The sequence below is a fragment of the Hippocampus zosterae genome, chromosome 11 (genome assembly GCF_025434085.1).
Source record: "Hippocampus zosterae strain Florida chromosome 11, ASM2543408v3, whole genome shotgun sequence".
In the NCBI taxonomy this organism is placed as follows: Eukaryota; Metazoa; Chordata; class Actinopteri; order Syngnathiformes; family Syngnathidae; genus Hippocampus; species Hippocampus zosterae.
Genome location: NC_067461.1, coordinates 12696262 through 12720828, shown reverse-complemented (window position 1 = coordinate 12720828; position 24567 = coordinate 12696262). Strand labels below are relative to the sequence as shown.

Here is a 24567-nt window from a genome sequence, read left to right as displayed (position 1 = left end):
CTGCTCACCTTTTGGACCTCTGCCTCTTCTCGAAAAGAACATGCGATCCATGCTCCTTCAGTTAATTTCAGCTTCGTTTTAGTGACACTGCATGGGTCAATGATGGGCTGTTGTAATTTTATTTTATTTTTTGGGAATTAATGAGTTGACACTGGACAGGACCGGCAGCAACAAGGTGGACTGTCTCTATGCTCTTTTCACATTGGGTGTGTCAAAAATCAAGTCGTATTAATAGCCTTTGTGGTCGCAAAATGGGTATTGTGTCAGCAGATTAAAATACCGTATTTTAGAAGTGTAACTGACCATTCTCTAGCCGCACGTCCAGTCCAAGAAACAAACAGTGCAGCTTAGATTACACCTATCAAATGGCATGTGATATGTTTTTTGGGGGGGCATTACTCGTCCATACTCATTTGAAACAGCATCATACCAACAAGAATGTAAGTGCAGCAAAGGGCATGGGGGTGACTTGCAATGTGCTAATGATATCATCCAGTGGGTTTAAACAGACATTTCCAGGCTCATCTGAATGGTGCCAAAGCTATAACAAATGCCATTTATGTTTTTAAAGCATTCCAAAAAACACGCAGAGCAGGCTGATTGAACACTATAAATTGTTCCTAGGTGTGAATGTGAGTGTGGATGGTTGTTCGTCACACACTGTGCCCTGCGATTGGCTGGCAACCGGTTCAGGGTGTCCCCCCCCGTCTACTGCCCAGAGAAGGCTGGGATATTCTCCAGCACCCCCTGCGACTCTTGTGAGGATAAAGCGGGTCAGAAATTGGATAGATGGATATTATAGCCTGTTCAAACTTACTGTCGGTATCGTTCATTTCCTAGAGGTAAGGTTAGCTATTGATGTCATCCTTTCCTGAAAAAGAAAAGATTTGAGCAGTTGCTTTTGCATTTTAAATGTGTTTCCGTTTACACAATATACTGTATACGTTTACTTATCAAATGTGAACCAAACCATGACCTCAAATTGTCATTGCCTGGCAATTTTTCCACTATTATGATGACACTATTATATGCAGTACCGGTCGGTACATGTGTTTTTTTTTCCAATATTAAAACCATCCACAACAGCTATTTGGCCCATAATGAAAACGATAAGGTTTGACACCCCTGTTATGCTAGTGAAATGGAAATAATGAAGTGATCAAGCAGGCATAGCATTTCTTGGTAATGGGCTTTTGGATTCACATTTGTTATTTTCTCTTGTCATTCGTTTATATATCCACAGTGCCAGTGCACAAAAGTTTTGACACACCTTTGTATTGCACGAGAAAAATGTGTCCAAACTTTTGACTGGCCTTTTTGGCATTTGTGAGGAAAGTCGGCATATATGGTTTATTTTTCTCCATCTGGGTACCTGGGAGGAATACCCATTTTGGTCTTGGACTAAAACCTTGATTAAGGAAAACAAATCAAACCTTTTCCCTCTTTTATTGTTTCAGTCTAATTGAAATGATTCATGATTATAAGATTAATACATGACTATCCAACATTTTCCCAAATAAATTGATTTCACAACTTTATTTTCTTAAAATGTGACTCGAGCGGTTGTGATAGTGCACAATGATATTATCTGCTTCCCGTTTACTCCATTTTGTGCCTTTAAAAAAAGTTTCAGTTCTTGCTTACTCCTGACCTTAGTCGTCATTGAATAATTTCTAGTGCCTAATTTGTGGTTCTGGTCCCAACTGACTCTATGATTTGCATGGATTTGTTTTGCAAGCATAACGCTGATTTGCATCCAATGGAAAGTAGAAGCACTTGGAGGGCAAACGAAAAAGACCGCTGATTGTGATTGTGATTACTATTCAAAGTCACTGATGACATTGAAGTGTATCATTTGAATTACAATACAAAATAAAAACGACATGACTAAGACTGGTAAAAATTGTCTTTTTTTCTCGCGCTTTCCAACTGAGCCTTACTTTTACCTGCTCCTAGTGCATGTTTTCCTCCTTCCCTTTCTCCCCTGCTGCTGTTGGCCTCCACGACCTGAAATGAGGCGATATTGTGACAATGGGAGGCCATGTGAACACAAACAAAACGCACCCCTACACCTAGGCTAATAAGGTGACCGCTGACTGGCTGCCCATATTCTCCATGCCCGGCGTGCAGACGCCAAACCAATTGTTCCCCATTCTAATTAGCTCTTTAGTCTGGCACCTAGTCAGACTAAACTCTTATTAACAGATGAGAAAATGTAAATAAATCCATACATAGTCCATCCATAAATGTCTTCATACTAATAAAACCTTGCCTGTTGTTAATCAAAGATTCATCCTCCAGGAAACATCTTTAGTATTGTGATTTTTGTTGTTGTTGTTTTTCTTTTGCCACATAGCTTTTGTAAAGCTCTGTTTTATTTGGGGGTTTTTTTGTAGCTGCTGAGACAGTAGTTTGTGTTTTATTACATCGACAAATATACCGCCGCTTTATGAGTTTGGATGCAATTATCATACACTTTCCCAGGGTGAACTCTCCTGTGCCAAATTGAAAATGTATTAAATAGTGACACAAGAGTGTAACAACTCCTCCAAATAGGAAATACTTACATTGCATAACCACAATATGCAGATATTTTCTCCCCGCTTCTCTTTTGCAGGTTTTTTGGGGGAGCCAAATGAGGCTGGTTATATCCTGCAAAAACTGGCACTCAGTTACTTGGTTGACACACACAAAAAAAAAGTCAACCGTGCATTTTCACATTCATCTGCCAGCTGACCGTTACCTTATGAATTTCTTTTTTTGTTTGTTTGTTTGTTTTTTGTGGCTCGGAAAAAATCAGAAAGAACGTGTTATGACATTGTCCTGCTGCATCCAGCTCAGTTTTTTAAAGTACTGTAATCTGACTATAAAATGTAAAGAATCACATAACACTAAAATATCTACCATTCAACACAATTGGTCTCTGTCTCACTTTGTTGCGATTTTCTAAACTTTTGTTTCCACATGAAACACACACCGCCAAAGTAATAAGTTCAAGACATATTTTCTTGATAGTTTCATTGGAATTCCAAATGACGTATCATTCATCTCGTCGGCTTGACTGTTTTCAAGGATGTGTTTTGTGTCCCTTGCAGGCAGAAGTGCAATAGTGGCAACACTTGAGTATTATTTCTGTTTAGAGTTCTTGATGTTCCCTCTCGATCAAGACTGTGATTAATAAAACAGGCCTCCCGGTCCCACTCCAGCCGATCCACAACTTCTCCCTCAACAACTTTATGCTGCCTTTGGAGCATGTGGTTGCATCCTAGTGAGTGTATGCCTCTGTCTACTATCCTCATTCTTACTCGACTTTTCTTTCAAGCCTCTTGCAGGAGATGAACAATTGTACTCCCTTTCCTCGTGTGCCCTCTCTAAAGCTAATGGCAAACCATATATGTGGACTCAGAGCCACCGAGTAATCATAACGGAGGAGGTGCAGGTGAACAGGAGAGATATTTGATGAAGGGAGGTGAAGCAGATGATGTAAAAAAAAAAGAGAAAAAAAAGTAGAGCGCAGTTGCTGGCACATTTAATGCCTTTTGTCGTCAATCCCACCCATCGAGAAATGAAACCATGATGTTGATCTCACAGGCGAAGCACTGACTTACAGTGTCCCAAAGCCCTCCGCAACCATAAAAAAGACTGGACAAACAGAGCAAATGTGCTGAGCAGCCAATACTATGAAGTGTACATAATGTTTCCCTTATGAAATATCATCACTCAACAATGCTCCGATGCCCCTCATAATAAACAAAATGTGGGTTTATAGTTCATATCAGGGCTAATAGACTGAGACATTACCTGACACAGGTCCACAGAGGGTGCCACGTACTCCCACAAGCAAATCATATTGGAAACCTGATTCACAGACCGTATATACTGACCATCTTGCATTGAGCATTTTTTTTTTTACCGTAAATCACAATCAAAGTCGGCAAAGTTCCAATTCTCACACGTCTGTAAAATATTATCTGGATTGATTTTCCAGTCGTATGTGGTGTGTTAAGTGAGGGTTTCCCACCCTTGAGCAAGAGTCAGGGCCAATTATCTGAAATATTAAACATTTTTCATTTTCAACAACACCAAACCTCAAACTGGAACCGTGGCATAAAACAGAACCCGCCACCCCCCCAGGAAATTAGGAATTACGCGTGCTGCCAGTTGCCCATCCCTTTTTTTATGTTCTTCATCAATCAGTGTTCACTTTAAAGTCAGGCACATCACTTTTTCATGATGAGCTTTCAAACATGCATCCAATCATAAGCACAATATTCCGATTACTTGTACTGGATTTATTTCATACTAAAGACAAAAAAACCAAAAACATGCTCTCCTTCAAAGTGTTACTTTGTGGGCTAATACTACTTTAGTACTAGCCCACTCTTTGCCGCAGGTTGCGCATGGGGGTTTGTCAGAAGTCCGGATGAAAAGAATCCTCATAGATGAAAAGTGCTTAAGTTGAGGTGCAGAGAAAATGACTTATGCACGAACACGAGCCATATGAAACCAGAACACACATCCTGATTGATTCCTCATCTTGTGTGTCTCTCACACTTTAAAGATCACAAAGATCTGGTTTTGCTACACATGCACACATAAAAAACCCAACAACAAAATCAACCAATAATTACGTTGGAAAAACAATTATGAAGGTAAAATAAAACAAAGTCCAATTTGCTTTCACTTACAGCTTCCACCTACACCCTCCCACCCCCGAGCTCCCACATTGCACGTTCATTGATAAACAGCTCACACTATTCACAATAGCTCCAAAAAATGTATCAAACCGATCAAAGGAAACATCATCATCCTTGAAGAAACACGGGGGGGGGGGGGGGGGGGGGGGGTTTAAACCAAGTAAAATAAAAGTACATCAATTAATTTTGTCAGACTTTTGTAAACAAATGAATAAATAAACACATGTAGGGCATATATTCTGAAGTGAAATGACACACAATCATTTCTGGTCTAGAAACTATAATAAAACCAAACAAAAGAGAACAGAAAAAGAATTACCTTATATATGCAGTGTGGTAGTATTGTCCAAAAACAAAAGATACATTTATTGAAATGCAGCTGTTCTAAAAAGAAATATGTTCAAATAAGTTTAAAAAATTATTCTCAATAATTTATTTAAATAAGTTAAAGCTTTACTAAAATGAAGTGAAGTAGAATAGTAATATATTTTAGAATATATTATAAACATATATTATACATAATATATCCTAGATATTTAATATAAAATATATTTTACTAAATGTAAAATAAATGCGGCGGCCCAGTAGTCCAGTGGTTAGCACGTCGGCTTCACAGTGCAGAGGTACCGGGTTCGATTCCAGCTCCGGCCTCCCTGTGTGGAGCTTGCATGTTCTCCCCGGGCCTGCATGGGTTTTCCCCGGGTGCTCCGGTTTCCTCCCACATTCCAAAAACATGCGTGGCAGGCTGATTGAACACTCTAAATTTTCCCTAGGTGTGATTGTGGGCGCGGATGGTTGTTCGTCTCTGTGTGCCCTGCGATTGGCTGGCAACCGATTCAGGGTGTCCCCCGCCTACTGCCCGAAGACGGCTGGGATAGGCTCCAGCACCCCCCGCGACCCTAATGAGGATCAAGCGGCTTGGAAGATGAATGAATGAATGAATAAAATAAATGTATACTGTAATGTAAATGTATACTGTCTACTAAAATGTAATAGACAGTATATTCTAAAATAGTCGCTGATAGTATAGTGGTACACTTGTGTTGTGTAGTGGTACGCCTGACTTGTGTTCCCACTCAGTGACGATATAGATGTGCGCATGAATGGTCTTTGTATGTGCCCTGCAACTGAATAGCGACCAGTTCAGGGTATAGTCTGCTTTCCACCTGAAGTCAGCTGGGTTAGGCTCCAGAAACTCCCTGCAACCCTGTTCAGGATAAGCAGTGTTGAAAATGGATAGATGGATATATTCTAAAATACTGTATATAAAATAATGGGCATCTTCCTTTCTGCTCATCTCCATTAGTTTTTTTATCTTTTTACATTTTGGGGGAATTTCTCCATTGTGAGATGAATAAAGGTTTTCTTATCTTATCTTCAGAGTTTTGGCGGTCTGTTAGTTATTTAGTGTCAGATTTTTATCTTTTGCCATTTGAGTCCGCCTTAGTCACTTTGAATAATAATGCCCTTCAACAGAGTGCAAAGCCTCTTTCCTTCACAAAGTGGTCCAATGAAACACTGTACACTATTAGAATAGTTCCGGACTGATATCATCCCCCGGTTCTTGGCCACTTATTTAGCATTGGTGACAATCATGATGCTCCTTATGGGTACTGTGATGTTGTTTACTAATGACATCTGTGCGAGTCCTATAGGAGAGCTCGGTCTCACCATTGTCATTAGAGTGTCATGTTGAATATTAGACTTTCTGTTTGCCGTGAATACAGTGGCGGGCCGTGCATTTCAACCTTAGGCCTTTAGTGACGTCACATACATTATCAATACAGTATTGGCTCGTCAAGCAGCACTTAATTTCAGGAGCATTTAAAACCATCAATTATGCATTCACAATTATGAGCAGGAAACTAAATGTATAGATATTGTCAAAAATAAAAAGATTTAAAAATACTAAATAAAATGCCACCCACATTACGCTGTGTGATCTTATACAAGTCTGTCCAATAAGTTGCGCAATGTCGCAGTTTCATAAAAGACTCCAACCAAACAGTAACAAAACAAACTATTCTTTGAAAATAAAGTAAACAGATCATTTGCATTTTGAAAATCGGCGATACAACAGCAAATAACTGAAAATATTGAGCAGCTGAGATTGAACGAACTTTCGTGCACGAAGGTGACTACAATGTGCCATTATAAATTGCAGGTGAGCAGATTTATTTGATACATTTTTGTATCTTTGTCATTTTATTGCGTTACCATTAATTTAACTAACCAATGAAATAAAATGACAAGAAGAAATGTAAAATAAAATTCATTTACTCACCGATGTAGTGCCTGTTCACTGCTGCACATCGACGCGAGTATCCCCAAACGTTTTTAAACGCGCCGTAGTTTGTAAGTGCCCAGCCGTGCTCTGATGTTTCCTTGTTGCCTTGGTAAAACAACTTAAATGGGTAAATCCAGTTTGGCTCCAAACACCAAATCGGTCCGTTGCAAGCAATCGGTATTCCCAGCAGTACAATTTGCAGCGTTTCTCAGAGGCTGTGAGCCACGGGTACCGTTCATAATTGCTCGTCTGAAAATGACGGACAAACCCTTTTCCTTGATGGGACAGGCTAGCTAGCGCAGGTGTTGGGTGACCTCATCGCACAATATCCAGCTTTTCGTGGAAGGTCCAACTTGAAAATTGTGTGGAAAATAGTTCTGCAACCAGATCAACGTAGTCTTCTTCGGCCATTTTGGGTTAAAATGCAGTGATAGCTCCCTCTAGCAGGTGCTAATTCAATCACCAAACGCGCACGTCCAGTCTCGACGTAAGGCATTCTTATATGGTCCTGGTGCGCAGACTCGTGATCCGATTGGCTATTGCAACCTGACTATACCCGTTCATTTACAGCGCACAGGGGCCTGCTCTGTTTAATCTGAAGGCCACGAGCAAGTTTAATTTACCTAGCAACACAAGATAGCTGAAATATGATTTGTTAAAATCGCTACCATAATAAATAAGTTATTTATCGAGTGGCTTTCAATTTTATTAAAAATAACATTGAAAGCCACTCGACTAAGTGGAAATAATATGACGTAAAGAATACAGAGAATAATTTTGTTTACATATTTATGAAAATAAAATAACATGAATTAGAGTTATGTTATTGTATAAATGTTTAGGCCAGCCGAGAAGGCCTTGCTAGCCCTGAGGGTCCCGCCACTGCGTCAATAATATCCACCAATCACTTGCTGCTGTTTGCAGTGCAGGATTAAAATAAATAAATTAATTAATTTTTGTATTTAAAAAAATAAAGAAAAACTAAGACACGTGTATCCCTTTTGTTTGCAGTGAAAGGATAAAAAAATACAAGTTTTTTATTTCATGATTATATATATAAAAATAATAATAATAATAATAATAAGACACACGTGTATCACAGCGCATGCCTCCACTGTAAGGCAGGGAGTCAGCAACATTTCTAGGGCAACAATCACAGTAATTGTCCTAAGTGTGACACATGCAATCTGCTAAAAGCCCTGAAGCCAACGGGCCCAGGTGTGTCCAGGGATTACACGGGTGGAGGATAGGTGAAGTCAATGAAAAGTGACAGGGAGACACACACACTCACACACACTTCCGAAAAACACACACTGACAACTTTATACGCTAATACGCAGCCATCGACAAAAGATACCAACATTAGAACGTTCAAAGGGCTAGTGCCACTATCTTCAAACGCTAGTTTCTTATTTGAATCTAAATGGACATCCTGTTTTATGCTTTTTTTTTCTCCACGATTTTTCAAAACCCCCAAAGTATCAAGAATGACAGCACGTTACTATCACTTTTAGCACCCTGATTGAAATGATTCAGTCAAGAGGGGTGGTCTGATCTCATGCAAATGATCCACTGCTTGTACTGCAGCTTTTATTAGCATGATGACAAGGACAGGACCTAAGGAGTGCTTACTTGTTGAGCTCCAACTCGACAAAAGTGAGAGCTACCTGCACTGCACATGACAGCAGTGACTGTATTTTAACGTCATCACCAAGACGCCAAACTCGACTTGTCAAATTAGTGTACCAGATCTGTGGCGCAGGTAATAGCTACAAATTCCACTGGCCAGACATGTAGCACTTATTTGAAGCTAATGCTAGCAATTCTCCAACGCAAAACTGCACATTCAGCAAAACTCAGTGCAACTCTTCTAACTTTTGGACATTAGTGTTCCATCACTTGAAAGTGGCAGATATTCACAGAGTTTAGCTTCAAAGTCATGGTTTGTAGAAACTTGATAGTGGAGAAGTGTTAAAATTATTTTGTTTTCATCGTGGTGAGCTGGTTTACATTTCATAACTGTATGAGGGCCATAGAAGCAGATAAAATGTTGGATTTATTATTTTTTAGTAATCATACATTCGCGTATTATTCGATCGTCAATTTATGCTCGCAAAGAAGAATGCTTCTGCCTGTCATGATAGTTTGATTTTGCTTGCAAAGAAGAACTCTTATGCTTGCAATCATTAGTTGGTTTTGCCTGCAATGAAGAACGCTTATGCTTTCAATAAAGATATATCCTTTATTATTTACTCACATCTATAATCATTATATATTCTTCACTATATGATCACTTTTGCTTGCTGTACTGTGTGAAAGGTTAGGGTCGCAACCACCTTTCCGAGGACGTGGTTGGGAAGAGATAACTGTTAAGATTAAACAATGAGCAAGGGTGAACATTGAATGGAGACATCAACACCAGCTGCAACGTGATGTTTATGTGACATTTGCACACATGTACGTAAATTGTACTCACATACACACACATAGTCAAACAAGTTCAGTGTGTGTTCAACAGCCCCCACCCTTTAGGTTGGACACACCTATGTAGTAGCTTTCCCAATAAATGAGGAGGTGAAGGGGGAGATCGTTAGGGTTACGTGCCGAGAACTGAAACCGAACGCTTCTCCTCGTTCCCTCCTGGTACCAGAATCGAGTCTCCTGTCTCCTCCTTTTGGTTATTCCTGAGTGTCAAATTGGACCAACCTGACATAAATAAAAACATGCTATCATGTAGCTAAATCATGTAAGTCCAGTATACTGTATTCTTTCTTCAAGAACAATCACCTCACATCAACCCCTCCCCTGGCAGATTTAATTATAAGTGACATATTTTGATACATACAGTACCGTATTTGGCATCAGAGATTTTTCAGGTGTTCTTATGTTGTGATCAATGTACACTTGTGTGAACATACAGGACAGATTTACCACCACTATCCACTATCCAAAGTGTGTAATAAAAGTGAAACTAAGAGGCTGACCTTCAGCTTTCACCACATGTTAAGAAAGAGATACAGGACACCAAATCCATAAGACAGCTTATTGTCTGTGGCAGTATTCACTTGTGAAAAGGTTAAAAGTCTTTGTGGTGTGCCCAAAGCATGAAGGCTGGTGCCTTTTTTTTTTGTCTTATTCACTTCAACCACAATCTATTAAACAAGTTCTCTTCTGGGCGGCAATTTTTTTTTTAAAAATAATTAGTCTCCTGAATAGGTCAACTTAATCATTCCTGAAAATAATATTCAATTATCGCATCTTCTGGAACACCTCTCCTATTTTTAGAGCCCCTCTGCTTTTCAGAGATATGCAGTTTGCAGTCTTTTATGTCAAGCCTACAATACGATGCACTTGAGTGTCTGTAATAGAAAACAGCCCTTTATAATGACCCATTATCCTCTTAATAATTGCTGTTTTCCACACAGCCTTTAAGGTTCTCTACACATCGGTTACCTCCCCCACTAGCTTTGCTCTCCCATTTTGCTTTAAACACTAAGTGCCCTTGACTATTTAAATTAGAAAAGGTATCACCACCAGCCAAGACAGTTACTGTCATTTCATTTTAGGTCTTCAGTCGTGGTCCTTCTCACCCTTTATTTCAACGTCTAATGCATTTTTTTTTCTCATTTCAAAGGTGGAGGTGAAATTTCTCAGGTTATTCCATGCCAAACTCATCCAAGCACACTTTTAGTGACCTTGCTTTTCCCGCTGGGGCATAATCATACTGGAACAGAAAAGGTCATTTCACAAACTTTTTCTACAAAATTGAAATTCCCATATGAACAATTTCCCAAGAACAGCAAGTTAATTATTACATCGGTGTTAGCACTTTGCAGCCATCTCGTTACCTCTGCGTCCCGCGTCCTCGACGCATAATTTTCCCGCGCGGCGCACAGTTCCAAATAATGTGCGTTTCTGGGACACAAGGTAATTTCTCAGTCAAAACAAACAATCAAAAAAAAAAAACGATGGCACATCTTTTTTTCCAGCAATAATTGCAGTTTGACAATCGCCGCCAGTGTTGTTTTGATCTCGCATTACGTAATCTTGCGTGACGAGATTTCCGTTCTCGCGAGACGAGATCGGCTGACGATTGCCAAGTTGTGAAACGTTAAAACAACCGTTGTGAAAATTTGTTGTGGAGATATCACAGAGGACGCAGCTAAAGTTGGATAGTTTTTTTGCGATAATGAGTTGACTCTGAGTAAGCCTTGCATCATTGGAAGCAGAGTAAAGAGAGGAGAATTTAAGAACTCAAAGACTGAACCATGGGATAAGAATCTATTTCTCAGCAAATCTTGTATGCCTGAATTATTTTAAAAATTGCAGCATTTGTTTATAAGGAATAAACCTATTATCAATGTATATTGTTGTTTTTTTGTTTTATTATCCTATGCAATTGAATAAGTAGACCATTTTCGAAATTTGGGACTCATACTTTTCTGATCAGCGAGTCCCTGGGACTCGCAAGGCTCAAACTTTAAAATTATCACTGATTTTGCAGACCACCATTACCCCGTGAAATTGTTGTTACATTTTGTTGACTACCATTAAAAATAAAAAATGAAGATTGATTTTGTGATTAGGGATCACTGAACATTCCTTCCCAACCTTGGGTGTTACAGGTTATTCTGACTGAACAAAAGTCTATTTTGGTATTGCTTCACAAGAATGAAACAACAATGGTACACATCTCACATGCAAGGCAGATGGCGTAACCAGCTCTGTGGCTTTTTTGGCAACATTGGTTGGATAAAAAGTGAGCGAAAGCTCAACGAGTCCCACACAAAAGCTATAGCAGGTCAGTTATGAGGAATGTCCTTCCAACATTCCTGTTTGTTATTACTTCCGCCCATGGGGTGTCAGTCTGATGAACAACCGTTGCTTCTTGTGGTGGCAAATTCCCTGAACTTTTCGAATTGGCTCCAAGCACGGCTGTCTAACACAGTGTCGTCAGCGATTTGCAGTTTTGGGACTGTGGACTCAACGCAATTTTTATTTCCCTGCATCAGTGCCAAAATCGGTGAACATGGAACAGAGCTGTTTTCACTAATGATCAGGATTAAGCCAAAATAAATTTTTGGACGTTTTGGAGAGTGGTTGGAACATAAGCTCCGTTTTTTTTCCTCTCTCTCTCTCTTTCTTTTGTTTTGTTGTCCAATTTTGGTCCCATGTTTAAAAATATATTCAGGCTAATGTTGCAAAGGTGCTGTTACCTACACTGTTGTGAACATGGTTCAAAACAGTTGGCAATTACACAATTACCAACTGTAATTTTCTAAACGTACATATGATGTATCTACCGGTACTTTGTCTTTTCCAACGTTACTGCATTGGGAAGAAAATGCTAGAGCATGTTCATGAACACATAAATAACTCTGCTACCTGGAAATGTTGCATAACATGTACAAAAAGCTTTAATGTCAACTTTATTTAGATGTCTAAATTTAGGTGTCTAAAAATCGTGTACATCTCCAGTATGTCTGTCCTACAAGATTCAAGTTGAATTTTTAATGAATAAATTTTTTAAAAAGCTCACTGTCTTCTTAAAAATATTTGATATAAATAACTCATGAAACTACTTGTACAATCATCATGATTCATGACATACAGCCTCCAGGCTGAAATAAATTCTTCTCACAATCATGTGCACTTCTATAAATTATTCTTCCTAGTCGTGTGAAGTGAACTGCTCTTCCAATTCAATGTCGGAGTGATGTCCACATTGAATACCACGAACTCCCATCATATATGATTGGCACTGAATAACGCCAAGAGAATTGTCAGACACCTCACGGGTAGGGTCATTAATGAAAGGGTGCTCCCTTGTGGCCACTGGGGGTACGTTTGTGATGGAGAGGAGTGGATTGACAGAAAATAAGAAAAGAGTCGGATGATTTATGATTGATCAAGGCTGCAGGACCACGAAGTGCAGATAGATAGATAGATAGATAGATAGATAGATAGATAGATAGATAGATAGATAGATAGATAGATAGATAGATAGATAGATAGATAGATAGATAGATAGATAGATAGATAGATAGATAGATAGATAGATAGATAGATAGATAGATAGATAGATAGATAGATAGATAGATAGATAGATAGATAGATAGATAGATAGGTGAGCCTGGTGAATCCTGAGTGGATCCGGGTTTTCTCTCTTGCACCTCTGCAATCTATTTTTCCGTCTCTTGCTCTGAACTTCCATTCACTTGTTCAGTCATCAGAGTGATGAAGAAGAGGAGGAGGACTAGGAGGAGGAGGAGGTTGCCACGTGATTGGCTAGGCGGAGGCTGCTAGTCCGGCTTGTGTTGTTCCTTGGGTCTTCTTGTTTACACCTGGAGGACCGGAAACAAGTCCAGAGTGCCTCCAGCAGACTCGGCAGTACAGTCTGCGTTGAACAGGGCTATCTGGCAGCACCTCGATCTTGTCGGAGCGAGTATTTTTTTTACATTTCTTTTTTTTTTAATTATTATTTTAACGAATGCTTCTGTTTTGTTTCGTCTGCAACATATTCTATTGAGCATCAGTTTATCACTCAGTCGCGGTCAAACTTTTTAGTGACTTTCTTGAAGGTGTCTTTTGTGGCTGTCAATCTAATCGCAACAGAACACGAAAACTGCTGGGAATATTTCCATTTTGCATTGCTATCGCTTTTTTTGGCAAAGTTATATGCTGGAGGGAATGCACGCCGTTACGTGTTTATTGTAGCGGCTTAAGCGGATACGTTCACTGTCACTTCGTGGTGGGATTGGACTCTGTTTGATATTCTCCTACAACTCTTTTCTGGACAAGAGACACTCGGTGTGGCCATCCCACGCGTGTGCGCATCCTGGGACGCCTCGCAGCAGTCTAAGCGGAAATGATGCTCTCTTTTCGGATGCGGCGTGGACAAGCTTACGGTCCGATTGTGCTTTTGCTCCTGGTCGGGAGTTATGTCATGTGTGATACCGGTAAGTACCAAAACCACACGAGGTCTACAGTATTTGGTGTCCTTTACTTTTAGACTTGCACACAATGACGCATGTAAACGTTTTCACACCGTATTGTGCTGTTATTCCCGCAGTATTCTAAATTAAATAGGTAGTAGAATACCCCCCTTTCCAAGATTTCTTTTGGAGTCCAGTTGGACTGAAAAGCCTTGCACTTTGTACGAACCCGTTGTTTCTTCTACTTAGAGCATAATAACTAACTCACCTTGAGTAAATGGATTAATTGAGGTGTGCTGTAAAATACAGAGCACCCGCTTTGTTTTTCCTTTTCATCGTTGGCCATTACAATAAATACATAAAAGAATATAAAAAATACCAATATTGGCTGTCTGAGTAGGTTAAGTAGCTTTTAATTCACTTAGCTGCTCATACATCGTTATAGCTGCATTATTAGAAGTGAGTGTTGGATTGTTCCACACAGCAGCCAGCTCACATGGGAATGCTTGACTTGGCACAAAGGCCAGGTCACTGCGGGTGAGCTAATGAGACTTGGACACTGAGGTGACAATGACCGTCAGTGCAGTTTAGAAACCTGGTTGTTCCTCCCTTGTTTGTGTCATCTTGAAACACAAGACGGATATTTGTGGTTTGGCTTAAGCTCGGCATAAACACACACATACACAAAACAATAATGTTTATAGAAGATTTGTTAAATGACCACAGTAGCAAATACAAAAGTTTACTTTTGGCTTAAATGACACAAGGAATAGGACACACTTGTCTTTCATGATTTCCCTGACTGACCTCTTCCTGGAATGCACAGAACACGCATTGTATTATTCCCCAAACATGCGGATAAGAAAAGCAGCTTACATTTATTAAAATTGTAGTCTGTTCAAAAATGCTTGCATGCGAAATGTTAACATTAACTCGGAGGGGTATTGCAGTGAGGTCCTGCAAGGGGAGAAGTGCTCGTCGGAGGGAGCACGGCCTGGCAATAGCTGAGTTTGTGTCTCTGAGCCATGATGTCATGAGCCATGGATATATTTAGTGAAATTTAATTTAGTATTACTCCTCTGCCTTTTGTGTCGCTCTCTGGCTGGATTGCTCACAGTATTGCAATAAGCTCTCAGTGTTGACATACTCATGAATTACCTGAAGTCTGGAGTAACTTATGTGGTATCATTATCGCTGACTTTATAAGATATACTGAGCTAGCAAGAGGGATGTGTGGTTATACAATGTTTGCAACACATCACAATTAAATGTAGAAATGACCCTTTACAGTGGGGTGGGAGGAATTGTCAGCATACCCAGTCCGGACTGGAAGGCCAAGATAGAAGACAAGCGTATCAAAGAAGCCGTTACGTCTTGAAAATTGGAGTGCGTAACATGTCACACAATCCCTTGAAGGTCTGCATGTACACTGTTGTTAAGTGTGGTAATCTTCATTGTTTTGAACAGCTTCAACCATCTGAACAAGGTGCTAGACATTTTTGAAACTGCTTTAATGTTGTTGGGAATGTGCTTTGGATTATGTGATTGACACATAATTACAAATAAAGAAACACCTTCAATACCCACAGTATATATTGGTTTAAATGTAGGCTTTACTATACTGTGTTCTGAAAAAGTTGATCCTGCGCTTGAGGTTTCTCCATTTTGACCCTGAGCATGTCATTTTTGCTTCAGTGGAAAATAACACCAATGGCATACGTCCAATGTGTTTAAAGTGTCTGTGAAACAGTATTATAATTGAAGAGCTAGTGGCGCTCACTCTAACAGGTGACACAGGACTTTTGGGGACTAAAATAAGAGAAAGATCTCTTTGGGCCAAGCAATGCATTAGTTTTATGGGCGTCAGGCGGCAGTGGATGGGATCGCTGGCCAGCCACTGGCCTCTCTGCTGTATTATTCATATGTGCAAAGTGGTCTTTGTTAATATTTAAAAATGTGCTTATGATGCTCACATTGTGGACAGCAAAGGAGCAAGAAGTGGGAGGGCAACAGCTGCTTAGCTTAGCTATCATCGGCGTAACTGACCCGGGGGGCTAAGGGGGTTTGTGAAGGATTTGAGAGGAACGAAAGGCTTTTAAAGACAAGATGAAAAAGTGGCTCTTCTAACAAGTATGCCAATTACACCCAGAGGATGTGAGCATGCCACAAAAGAACTCCAAGGTAGAAGACAATCCATTTCAGGAAGCTGGTCTACTTCCAACATGCTCACATTTGGAACTGATTCATCCCGCAGGAAATTATGAAAATAAAATAAAACAATTATCCCTGCAAGGGTCTGTTGCCATCATAAAACTTTTATTAACTGTACAACCAAGGTTTTTATTTTAATTATCTACCACGCAAATGTAAAAAGTTCGATGTTGAAACAAAATAACACAAACCTTTGGTGATAATTGGCTACATATAAAGCAGCCAGCCACTCTAGTCGAGTTAATCCTTCTGTACTGTCAGAACACACGGAATCACGCAACACAGTGGTGCCTTGAGATATGAGTGCCATGACTTAAGAGCTTTTTGAGATACGAGCAGTCATTTAATTCTTTTTTTTTTGTATTGAGATACGAGTATGATTCAGATCCCACTCGCTAAATGGCAGCAGCATGCATTACAACATCCAGTCACCATCAATTCACATTGTTTTCCTAGCAAGTGGAGGATGGTATCAGTTGCTGGCGGTATGTGGCATTCATCGGGTTGGCAGCTGTCAATAGACCCCAGAAGAACAAGGAAAGACAATAGATTCGGTACAATTGTTTTGCACTCGTATTTTCGGTTCGCAGGTTATGTGGAGAGCAAATTTTATTATGATGTGGACATACAGTGCAAACCTGTGGCGTAATTTTCTTCTTAATTTTTTTGGATGGGGGCTGGTGTGATTGTCAAATCCTTTCAATGGGGAAGAATTATTTGATGTAATAGTTTTGAAAATCCGAAAAAAGAGCAAATTGAACCTCAACCATGTTGGCAGTTTAACATACTGTAGATGTTTTTCTTTCTTTTTAAAAAATGTAAAAAAAACTTTGATAGGTTTTTCCTAAAACCCGTTTTCTAAATTGTATGACCTATAGAGGATTTAAATACGCGAGTTAAAGCAAAGAACAAGACGCCATCCAGCGGAAACGGCAGAACCAGAACAAGCAGATGGATAGGGGATAAATAAATGAGAGACACAGAAAGATAGATTGATATCTCAGGGCTTGGCTTTTAAATATCCTTCATGAGAGAAGAAATTTCCAGAGCAGTGCCATTCAAGCATCATTAAACCTCTGGCACCGACTGAAGAATGAGAGTGTGAGGAGGAGATGAAGGTGAAAAAGAGCAGCATTAGAGCTTACAGAGCATCAGAAGAACCAGAAGTTTAGGCTGTAGGAGGTTCTAATCATTTTTTGGGGGGCGGGTGTGGAGCAGAAAGTGAAAAAGACATATCCACAAATCCTCCAGAGAGATGTTTTTATTAAGGCTCTTATCGATGGAAAGAGCTCACGGTATAAGAGTGGACATGTTTAATGCTTTGCCAATATTGTGCATGTAAGGGCGGACCATAAATCTGCCGCAAATAGCAAGGGCTCTGTAGATGGAGCAAAGGAGCTAGGTAAATGAAGCAGGACGCTGACAATGAAGAATTGACAGAAGAGTGAGATGAAAACGGGCATTTCAGAAAGATGGACAGACTGGATGTGAATAATGGTCATTATTCCCTTCCCTGAAACCCTATATCGATCAAGTTAGACTGGTAACTCCATTCTAATGATATTCCTTACTTAATTTAAACAAAAATGTTGAGGAATTCATTTGAAAGTATCTTCATTTCATAGCAAATGGTCTATTGCAACTCTGTGCTTTTGTGTAAAAGTTTTGTACAATGCTGGAATGTTTCAATTTCATCCAAGAACTCAAGTGCATTCAATGTTGCGATTGCAGAAATATTTTTAATATGAATCGTTACCTTGGGGAATTTCCAAAAAAAAAGTTGGATGCAATTCTTGGAAAGCCATTGAGTAGAGAGGAGTTGGGCGGTTGAATGGTTCGGGGGAAGTTTTGGTGGCAGATGGGAACTGAGTTGCTGCTGGGCCGGCATGACAGGATCCCCCACCGCCCGTCTATCCTGCCTGTGGGGGGGAATGGGTGGGGCAGGCGGGGAAATGGGAAGAAAACCTCTGTGGGGTTCCATTGTACTTCAGATGAATAGTAGACTTCGTAGGGCTTTTTATGCCCTTTTGTGTGGGGTGAAGGGGGCGACAGGAGAACACACACATACTCAGAACTCATTCAGAAGTGCCCCTCGAGCAATGCTAACCTGTGTGTCTCTGTGTGTGTGTGTGTGTGTGTGTGTGTGTGTGTGTGCGTGTTTGCGAGATTCTTGATGATGCGCATATGCATAACCCACTCAAGCACAGGATCTGACCACATCAGCATGCCTTAGCTAAACTATTATTTTGTACAAAACACTGTACATACAATACATTATGTACAATACACCATCCGTATAAAATCCAAGTTGTGACTTTTACACATGAAAGCAAGACTCTTTCGAAGAAGTCTAATTTGTATGTGGGTGGTACTCAGAAAGCATGATGCTGCTGGATGCACTTTGAGAGTCAATATTTTCTTCTCTTTCCAATCAATTGCCAGATTTCAGTTTTTTTCTTTTCTGGTGACAACAAAAGCTGTGTGCGACTAGTTAAACTGCTGGCGAACATCTTTGCCACCGTTTCCGACCTTGAAAGAAATCATTTTTATTGAGTTGCTCAGTGCTCAAGTAGGTAGCAAGTACACTGATGTGAAACAATGGAGTAGACCGCAACATTGGAGAATCTCCTGCAAACAAAGGGCTGCGGGAACTATTTTTAGTGAACTGCAGGAAGGTTGGATTTGAAGAATAAATCATTTTCACATACTTTTGAACAAGTTAATTTTTGTGCTCTCATGTCCTGGACTATACTATACTTTTGCGGAACCACGCATGTATTAATTTGGGATACCTGCTGGTGCATTGGAGTGAGTGCAGGAATTTTCATCTGAGATCTCAGCTGTACTCAGAGCATCGTGACCAATAGGATAAGGACTCACTACAGGGGGCCATGCCTGATCCTTAGCAACCCCCTTCTTAGAGATGTACACACACATAGACAGACACGCACATACAACCTCGGTGAGATCCATAGATCAGAGGCACTGTCAGCGCTTGATTGGCCAATCCTGCGGTCCAGCACTCGGCATGTGTCCCCAACCGAGAAGTTCTTTCAGGCCATGCAGATTTCGTCTTATCTTCTTAGCAGAAGCTTTTTTGTCTTCAAGAAGCAGTTGGAGTCAAGTTCACTCTGAGCTTAGGCCAAAGTCAATCTGTTAATGCTCGTGTTTGTGCCTGTTTGTATGCAAGTGTGTCAGGAGTCTTGGCTTAACCAGAGAGAAACTCTGCTTAAAGCATGTTAATAAGATACCGCAGTAGGATAGCAAATGTGCCGCATTAGAAACGCAGACGGGAATCGCATAAGCATGCTGATGTATTTTTGTTGAACTCCCATCGTTTGAATCCAACACTGAAAGCTACATTCCACTACCTCTACATTAATAAATTGCCTCCACTCATCCCCATTTCCTCTTCCACTTCCTTCCCTCTCTCATCAGGCACATTTATAGCTTTAAAGTCCCACATATAACAATCTCTGTCATCCATATCAGTGTCACACCATCATTTTTTTAGCCAGTCAGCTCTCTCTCAGAGTTTGGGAAGCGCTCTTTAAAAAGCACCATGAAGAATTCCATTTCTGTGAGTGTTAACGCTTATTAGGGTCCCAGCTGCCCCCGGGGAGCTGCTGAATGTGTCGGGTGTTTGAGTCTCCTTGGGTCGGTAAGACATGGATGTTAGGGGAGAACTTTGTCATGTGTGGAAGTGGATGTGGGAGACACCCCCCTGTGAGGTGGTAAGGGGCTACTAACACTGCGAGCGCACACTGAGCAGCTGGTGTGTCCAAAGTAGCGGAATGACATACGGACCTCCTCGGAGTGATGGCCACACTGAGCATATGAGTGAATGATCCTTCTCTGTGTGTGCTTGCGTGTGTGTCTGTGTGTAGGTTTATGTGTGTGTGTGCGCGTGTGCGAGTGTGCGCGCTCGCGTGTGGCAACAGCCTGACGCGAGCACACATTTTCTAACTCTTGGGTCGGCCATCAACGTTTCTTGGAGCAGCAGTAGTGAAAGACAGTCAAGAAAAACAAGCTTTGGCCTTTCTTACCCTTTAATTCCTCCTCCATCATCACTTCCAGTACTTAAATCTTTATACTTCTCCAAGTTTTTTTTGGAGCTTTTCGAAACACACTCTTCTTTGCTTGCATGTAGGTCTTAATCACAAGCTGACAGGCTGCTCTTGGCTTGATTTTTGTGGGCGTATAAGCGTTCTCAATGAATGCACGCTCAAGGGAAGCCAGCCATATTTCGTAGGAAGTTTTTGCATTAGGTTAGAGGAGCGTCACATTCCCAATCTCCATGAGCTACATATGCAATTTTTTCCTGCTTTCTCAAGCTTTTAGATTACTGCACATAGGAGAGCACTTTGTTTATCCACCTGCTTCATTCCTCCATGCCAGGTGAGCATCACACATGCTACAAACGCCCACCTGAGTAATGACCTAGGGATTGTTTTAAAGTGGGTGCCGTGTGTGAAGTAGCAGGACAATGGTCTGTCCTGATGTGGCAGATGTACCTGCATGTAATTAAGGCGAGATTTGAGTGTCCATCAAACATGTCAGTGTGTGTGTGTATGTTTCAAGCCTCTTACCTGCTGCTGACCAGATGGGCTCAGCAGCCGACCTCACGCTCACCTCCCTCCGCCACTCTGCTTAGATTAGCTAGTGAGCTGAGCTAAGGCATCTGGGCATTATGGTAGATAAATCAGCAGGCATCACCTTGCCCTATATCACCCAACCCTGTGCACTGAAACAGAGTCAACCTTTATCTTGATAGGAAATATTAGAAATGACTGTTTCTGTATAAGTGTATAAGTGGGTATGTGTGTGTGTGTGTGTGTGTGTGTGTGTGTGTGTGTGTGTGTGTGTGTGTGTGTGTGTGTGTGTGTGTGTGTGGTTCCTTTGGTTGATTGGGTCGCACCCACAACCAGCCGTTAATGGGGATTATGAAAGCAGATGGACAGCCATGCTGACTGGTGAGGGTTCATTAACTGTGTGTTTCTGCTCTGATGGCTGCTTCTGTTGAGAGCCAGTAAGGTGTGCGTGTTTGTGCGTGTGCGCATGCGTGTGTGTGGCAAATAGAGATTGCATGTATCGCTAATGAATGTCGTACTCACGTTTATAAATCAGGGATGAATACAGTCTTATTTCAGTTTGATTGGTTCCTCGGAGGCCATTCAGTGGCTATACCTTTTTTCATTCTAATGGCATTAAACAGTAGTCACATGAGTTAAAGTTGAGCTCTTTTCGTGCACTTTTAAAGCGGGGCGGATTATGTATGGTGGAAGGCCAGACCTATCATTGAACATGACGCAATATGTTCGGCAGAGGACCATTTCCAGTGCATTTCAACGCTGTAATGTGGGAGATGAATAGGTATAGTTATAGTGGGTCATTAAACACTGAGCAATGCCCGTCTGCGGATTCAACCTTCACGCTGCAGCCAACACCAGCACTCCTCTTCCATGACTTAATAAATGCAACATGGATTTGTGCAGGGACAGACATACCTGTGGAGATCCAGACAGACGGACTGGCAGATTCCTTGGCAGATGGGTCGTTTGTAGCCCTCTCCCTGGAGGCCTTTGTACCTCAGTTAGACAGGCGAACACAGTGTCCTGCAGGGTTGGCAGCCAAGGGATCTGCAGTAAAACCAGAGGGGAAGAAAGATGAAAAGGAATTGCGCGTTTCACCGATAATTTGTACTCTATCAGTAAATTGTATCGAAAAGTCGCTGGCTTCTTTTGTCCCGCTAAAGTTACAGCATCAACAATGATAAGCTTTTTCTCTGTCTGGCACAGGAACCTCCTGGAGTCTATAACGCTTTCTTGGCAGCATCACATTGACAGCAAGACTCCAGGATGGTTTCTTTTTTTCCCTCTAGACTCAGATGCCACACAGGAACTTAGACGTTCGAAGGCTCCAGGATGCTACCACACCCTGCCAATAAAAAGTCCATCATGCAGTACACAACCTCCATTAACCACGATGTGCTATTTTATACTTTGTTTGGTCCAAGTAAAACAAATAAAAAAAAAACCCTCCAGTACACGATGTGTCTGAAAAGTTCCAAAACCGATATCACAGGGGATGTATTTCAAATCCATACTTCAAGGTTTCACCTTCAGAGTACTTTTCAGGCCTTCCATCTCAAGCACTCCCAGAAAGATTCTTTCAGGATCTTCCGCAGCTCTGCCATTACGGCCATTTTGATGTGTTCCACATATTCCCAAATGGATCCTCTTCATGGGTTCTTTGATTTTAGGAAAGAGAAAAAAAATCATCAAGTCGGGTATTTAGGAGACAGCTCCAGCATGCCAATCTTCTTTGCTAGGAACTGTCCGATGCTCATGGCATTGTGAGCAGTTACATTGTCACTTGTTATTTTGGACTTCTGATGATGAAGTATATTAGATCGATTCAAGTACCTTGTTTGCCTTTTTGTTCATTTAAAATAAAATACTCAATTGCACACCTACCTCATCTTCATGCTTTCCTGAAATTAGGTCCTCATCCATGACGTTCTGGTCCTCAACAAATTGTATTTTGGTTTGGATATATTTCTTTAGGAAATGTTTCTAACACACCTCTCATTCATTTAAAGCTTCAATTCAATTCAATTCAAATTCAGCTTTTGAAACTTTTTCTAGGTGACATTATTGAACAGAAAAGTACAAATTTAGCTGACCTATGCACCTCAGAAGATGCTTTGGAGGAGATCTACGGGGATCAACTTCCCGTGGCTGACGTCATGTTGAACTTAACACGATAGCCTGTGTTCATGCATGTCATTTTCCATTTACGCTTCCTTCGTCTAAATGTGCATGTGTTTGGATACCTGCAAATGTGCATACAGCTAAGTGAGCTTTTGTGTTTCACATGTGTTCCTTCACAGCATCTCTCTGAATACCTTTTTGCAAGCGACGGTCATTGTTGTGGCGTGTGTAAATATCTGTCCATCTTAAAACTCTCATCAAGGGGCCTTACAGTATCACCGCATGTTACACATCTTGAGGCAAACAGGAAACTGTAAGAATAATGAAAGACAGTAGAGGGAAGTGAACAAGAGACAGAGGTATTTAAAGATCTCACAGTCACTCTCCAGCCTTTTGTCCTTCTATTATCTTTGGCTACCTCTCGTTCAGGAAAAAGGACTGATTGCATGCCTGTGTTTCTTTTCTTTCATCTCTCTCTGTGAAGAGAACAGGAATGAATGTCTTCTGTAGCGTGTAATTACACTGAGACATCCTGGATGAAGGCGTCTGTCTCTCCAAACAAAATAGCAGCCCCCTCTAACCTTCCTAAATGGCTCTTGATGGGGTAAGATCTGAAAAAAAGACACTTATCCCCGCAGGCTTCTTGTCTTTACCTGCCACTTATGGCAGCCTAAACAAGTACGATTGCAAGTTTATTTAGTTCATTAGCAGCGTTGACACTAACATATGCGTGGCTTGGATCCAGCCCCGTGGGAAAGAAATACAAAGCGCCACCATTCATTTTAAGCATGGACTCATAATTATGACACATTTAAAGGCCAGTGTTGCAGTCTTGCCCACAAGTCATGTGGCCGAGTGATCATGGAAGGGCAGATTTTTATGGGCTTACACCGGTATTGGCTCAACCTCTAATTGCCCCGTAGCACATTTGCATTCTGGGAAGGTAATAATGGGGCTCTTTGGAGGCACTATAAACGAGAGCACCATTGCACTCCGACTTAGTTGTGCTCACAGTTCTGCCGAAAGCCTCCAGATGGTTTTTTTAAGCGTAATATGACCTTCTTGTGTGCATGATCTTATATGTACTGGCACAACCCTTTGAGAAGTGTGAACTTATTAGCAGTGTCGCTGATCTGTGGTCAGCCATTTCTGGACTTTGATATTTGAATGTTATTATTTTGTCCTTGAGTGGGAACTGAAATAAACTGACTTAGCCTGACCTGTTTAAAGAGTAACAGGCACGTATATGGATGAGAAGTCTCTTTTCCGCTTCGCTTTTGAGACATTTTTACAATGATCCTCCAGTGAAGTCAAGCAGCTTGTTGTTAGAGAGCTGGAATTGACCTGAATGTGTTTAACGTCTCTTTTTTTTCTCGTGTAAATCCGCCCCTATTCTTTGAGACTTATCTGTTTCTCTGAACTCATGGGGAGATGAAGTGAGCCCAGCTCAGACTTTGCGTCAGGTTCTTTCTATTACACTTAGCTGATGCTGCTGAATAGACTCTGAATAGACATGAAGTGGTGCGGCCATGCATACTGGACAATAGCTGACTCAGCAGAAAGGCAATTGGTGACCTCAAGGTCTCCTCGGGCCTTGTCCATGCTGATCCGTGAACCCTGACCACACAACTTCAGCGACTATTGAATCAATCAAACCTTGCAAGTTGCAATTGTGGAATTGTGGTTATATAATTTAGATTGCAGCAGCAGGAATTAGCGGCGTA

The 24567-nt window shown here is 40.9% G+C and overlaps 3 protein-coding genes across 4 annotated transcripts in view; 2 read left to right on the top strand and 1 right to left on the bottom strand.

Moving 5' to 3' along the window:
- Positions 1-24567, bottom strand: part of slc29a3 (solute carrier family 29 member 3) — a 91314-nt gene that overhangs the window by 18186 nt on the left and 48561 nt on the right. The gene's annotated exons all lie outside the window — the stretch shown is intronic.
- tacc2 (transforming, acidic coiled-coil containing protein 2) overlaps positions 1-24567 on the top strand; it is a 169293-nt gene that overhangs the window by 131097 nt on the left and 13629 nt on the right. The window lies entirely within an intron of this gene.
- The window catches only part of unc5b (unc-5 netrin receptor B), a 46664-nt gene continuing 35311 nt past the window's right edge, over positions 13215-24567 (top strand). Inside the window, exon 1 of one of the 2 annotated variants that reach the window (XM_052079592.1) lies at positions 13215-13943. In XM_052079592.1, the coding sequence (XP_051935552.1) occupies positions 13853-13943 (91 nt within the window). In that variant the 5' untranslated portion in view covers positions 13215-13852. The remainder of the gene's footprint in view (positions 13944-24567) is intronic. The other variant, XM_052079593.1, reaches the window with a different exon arrangement.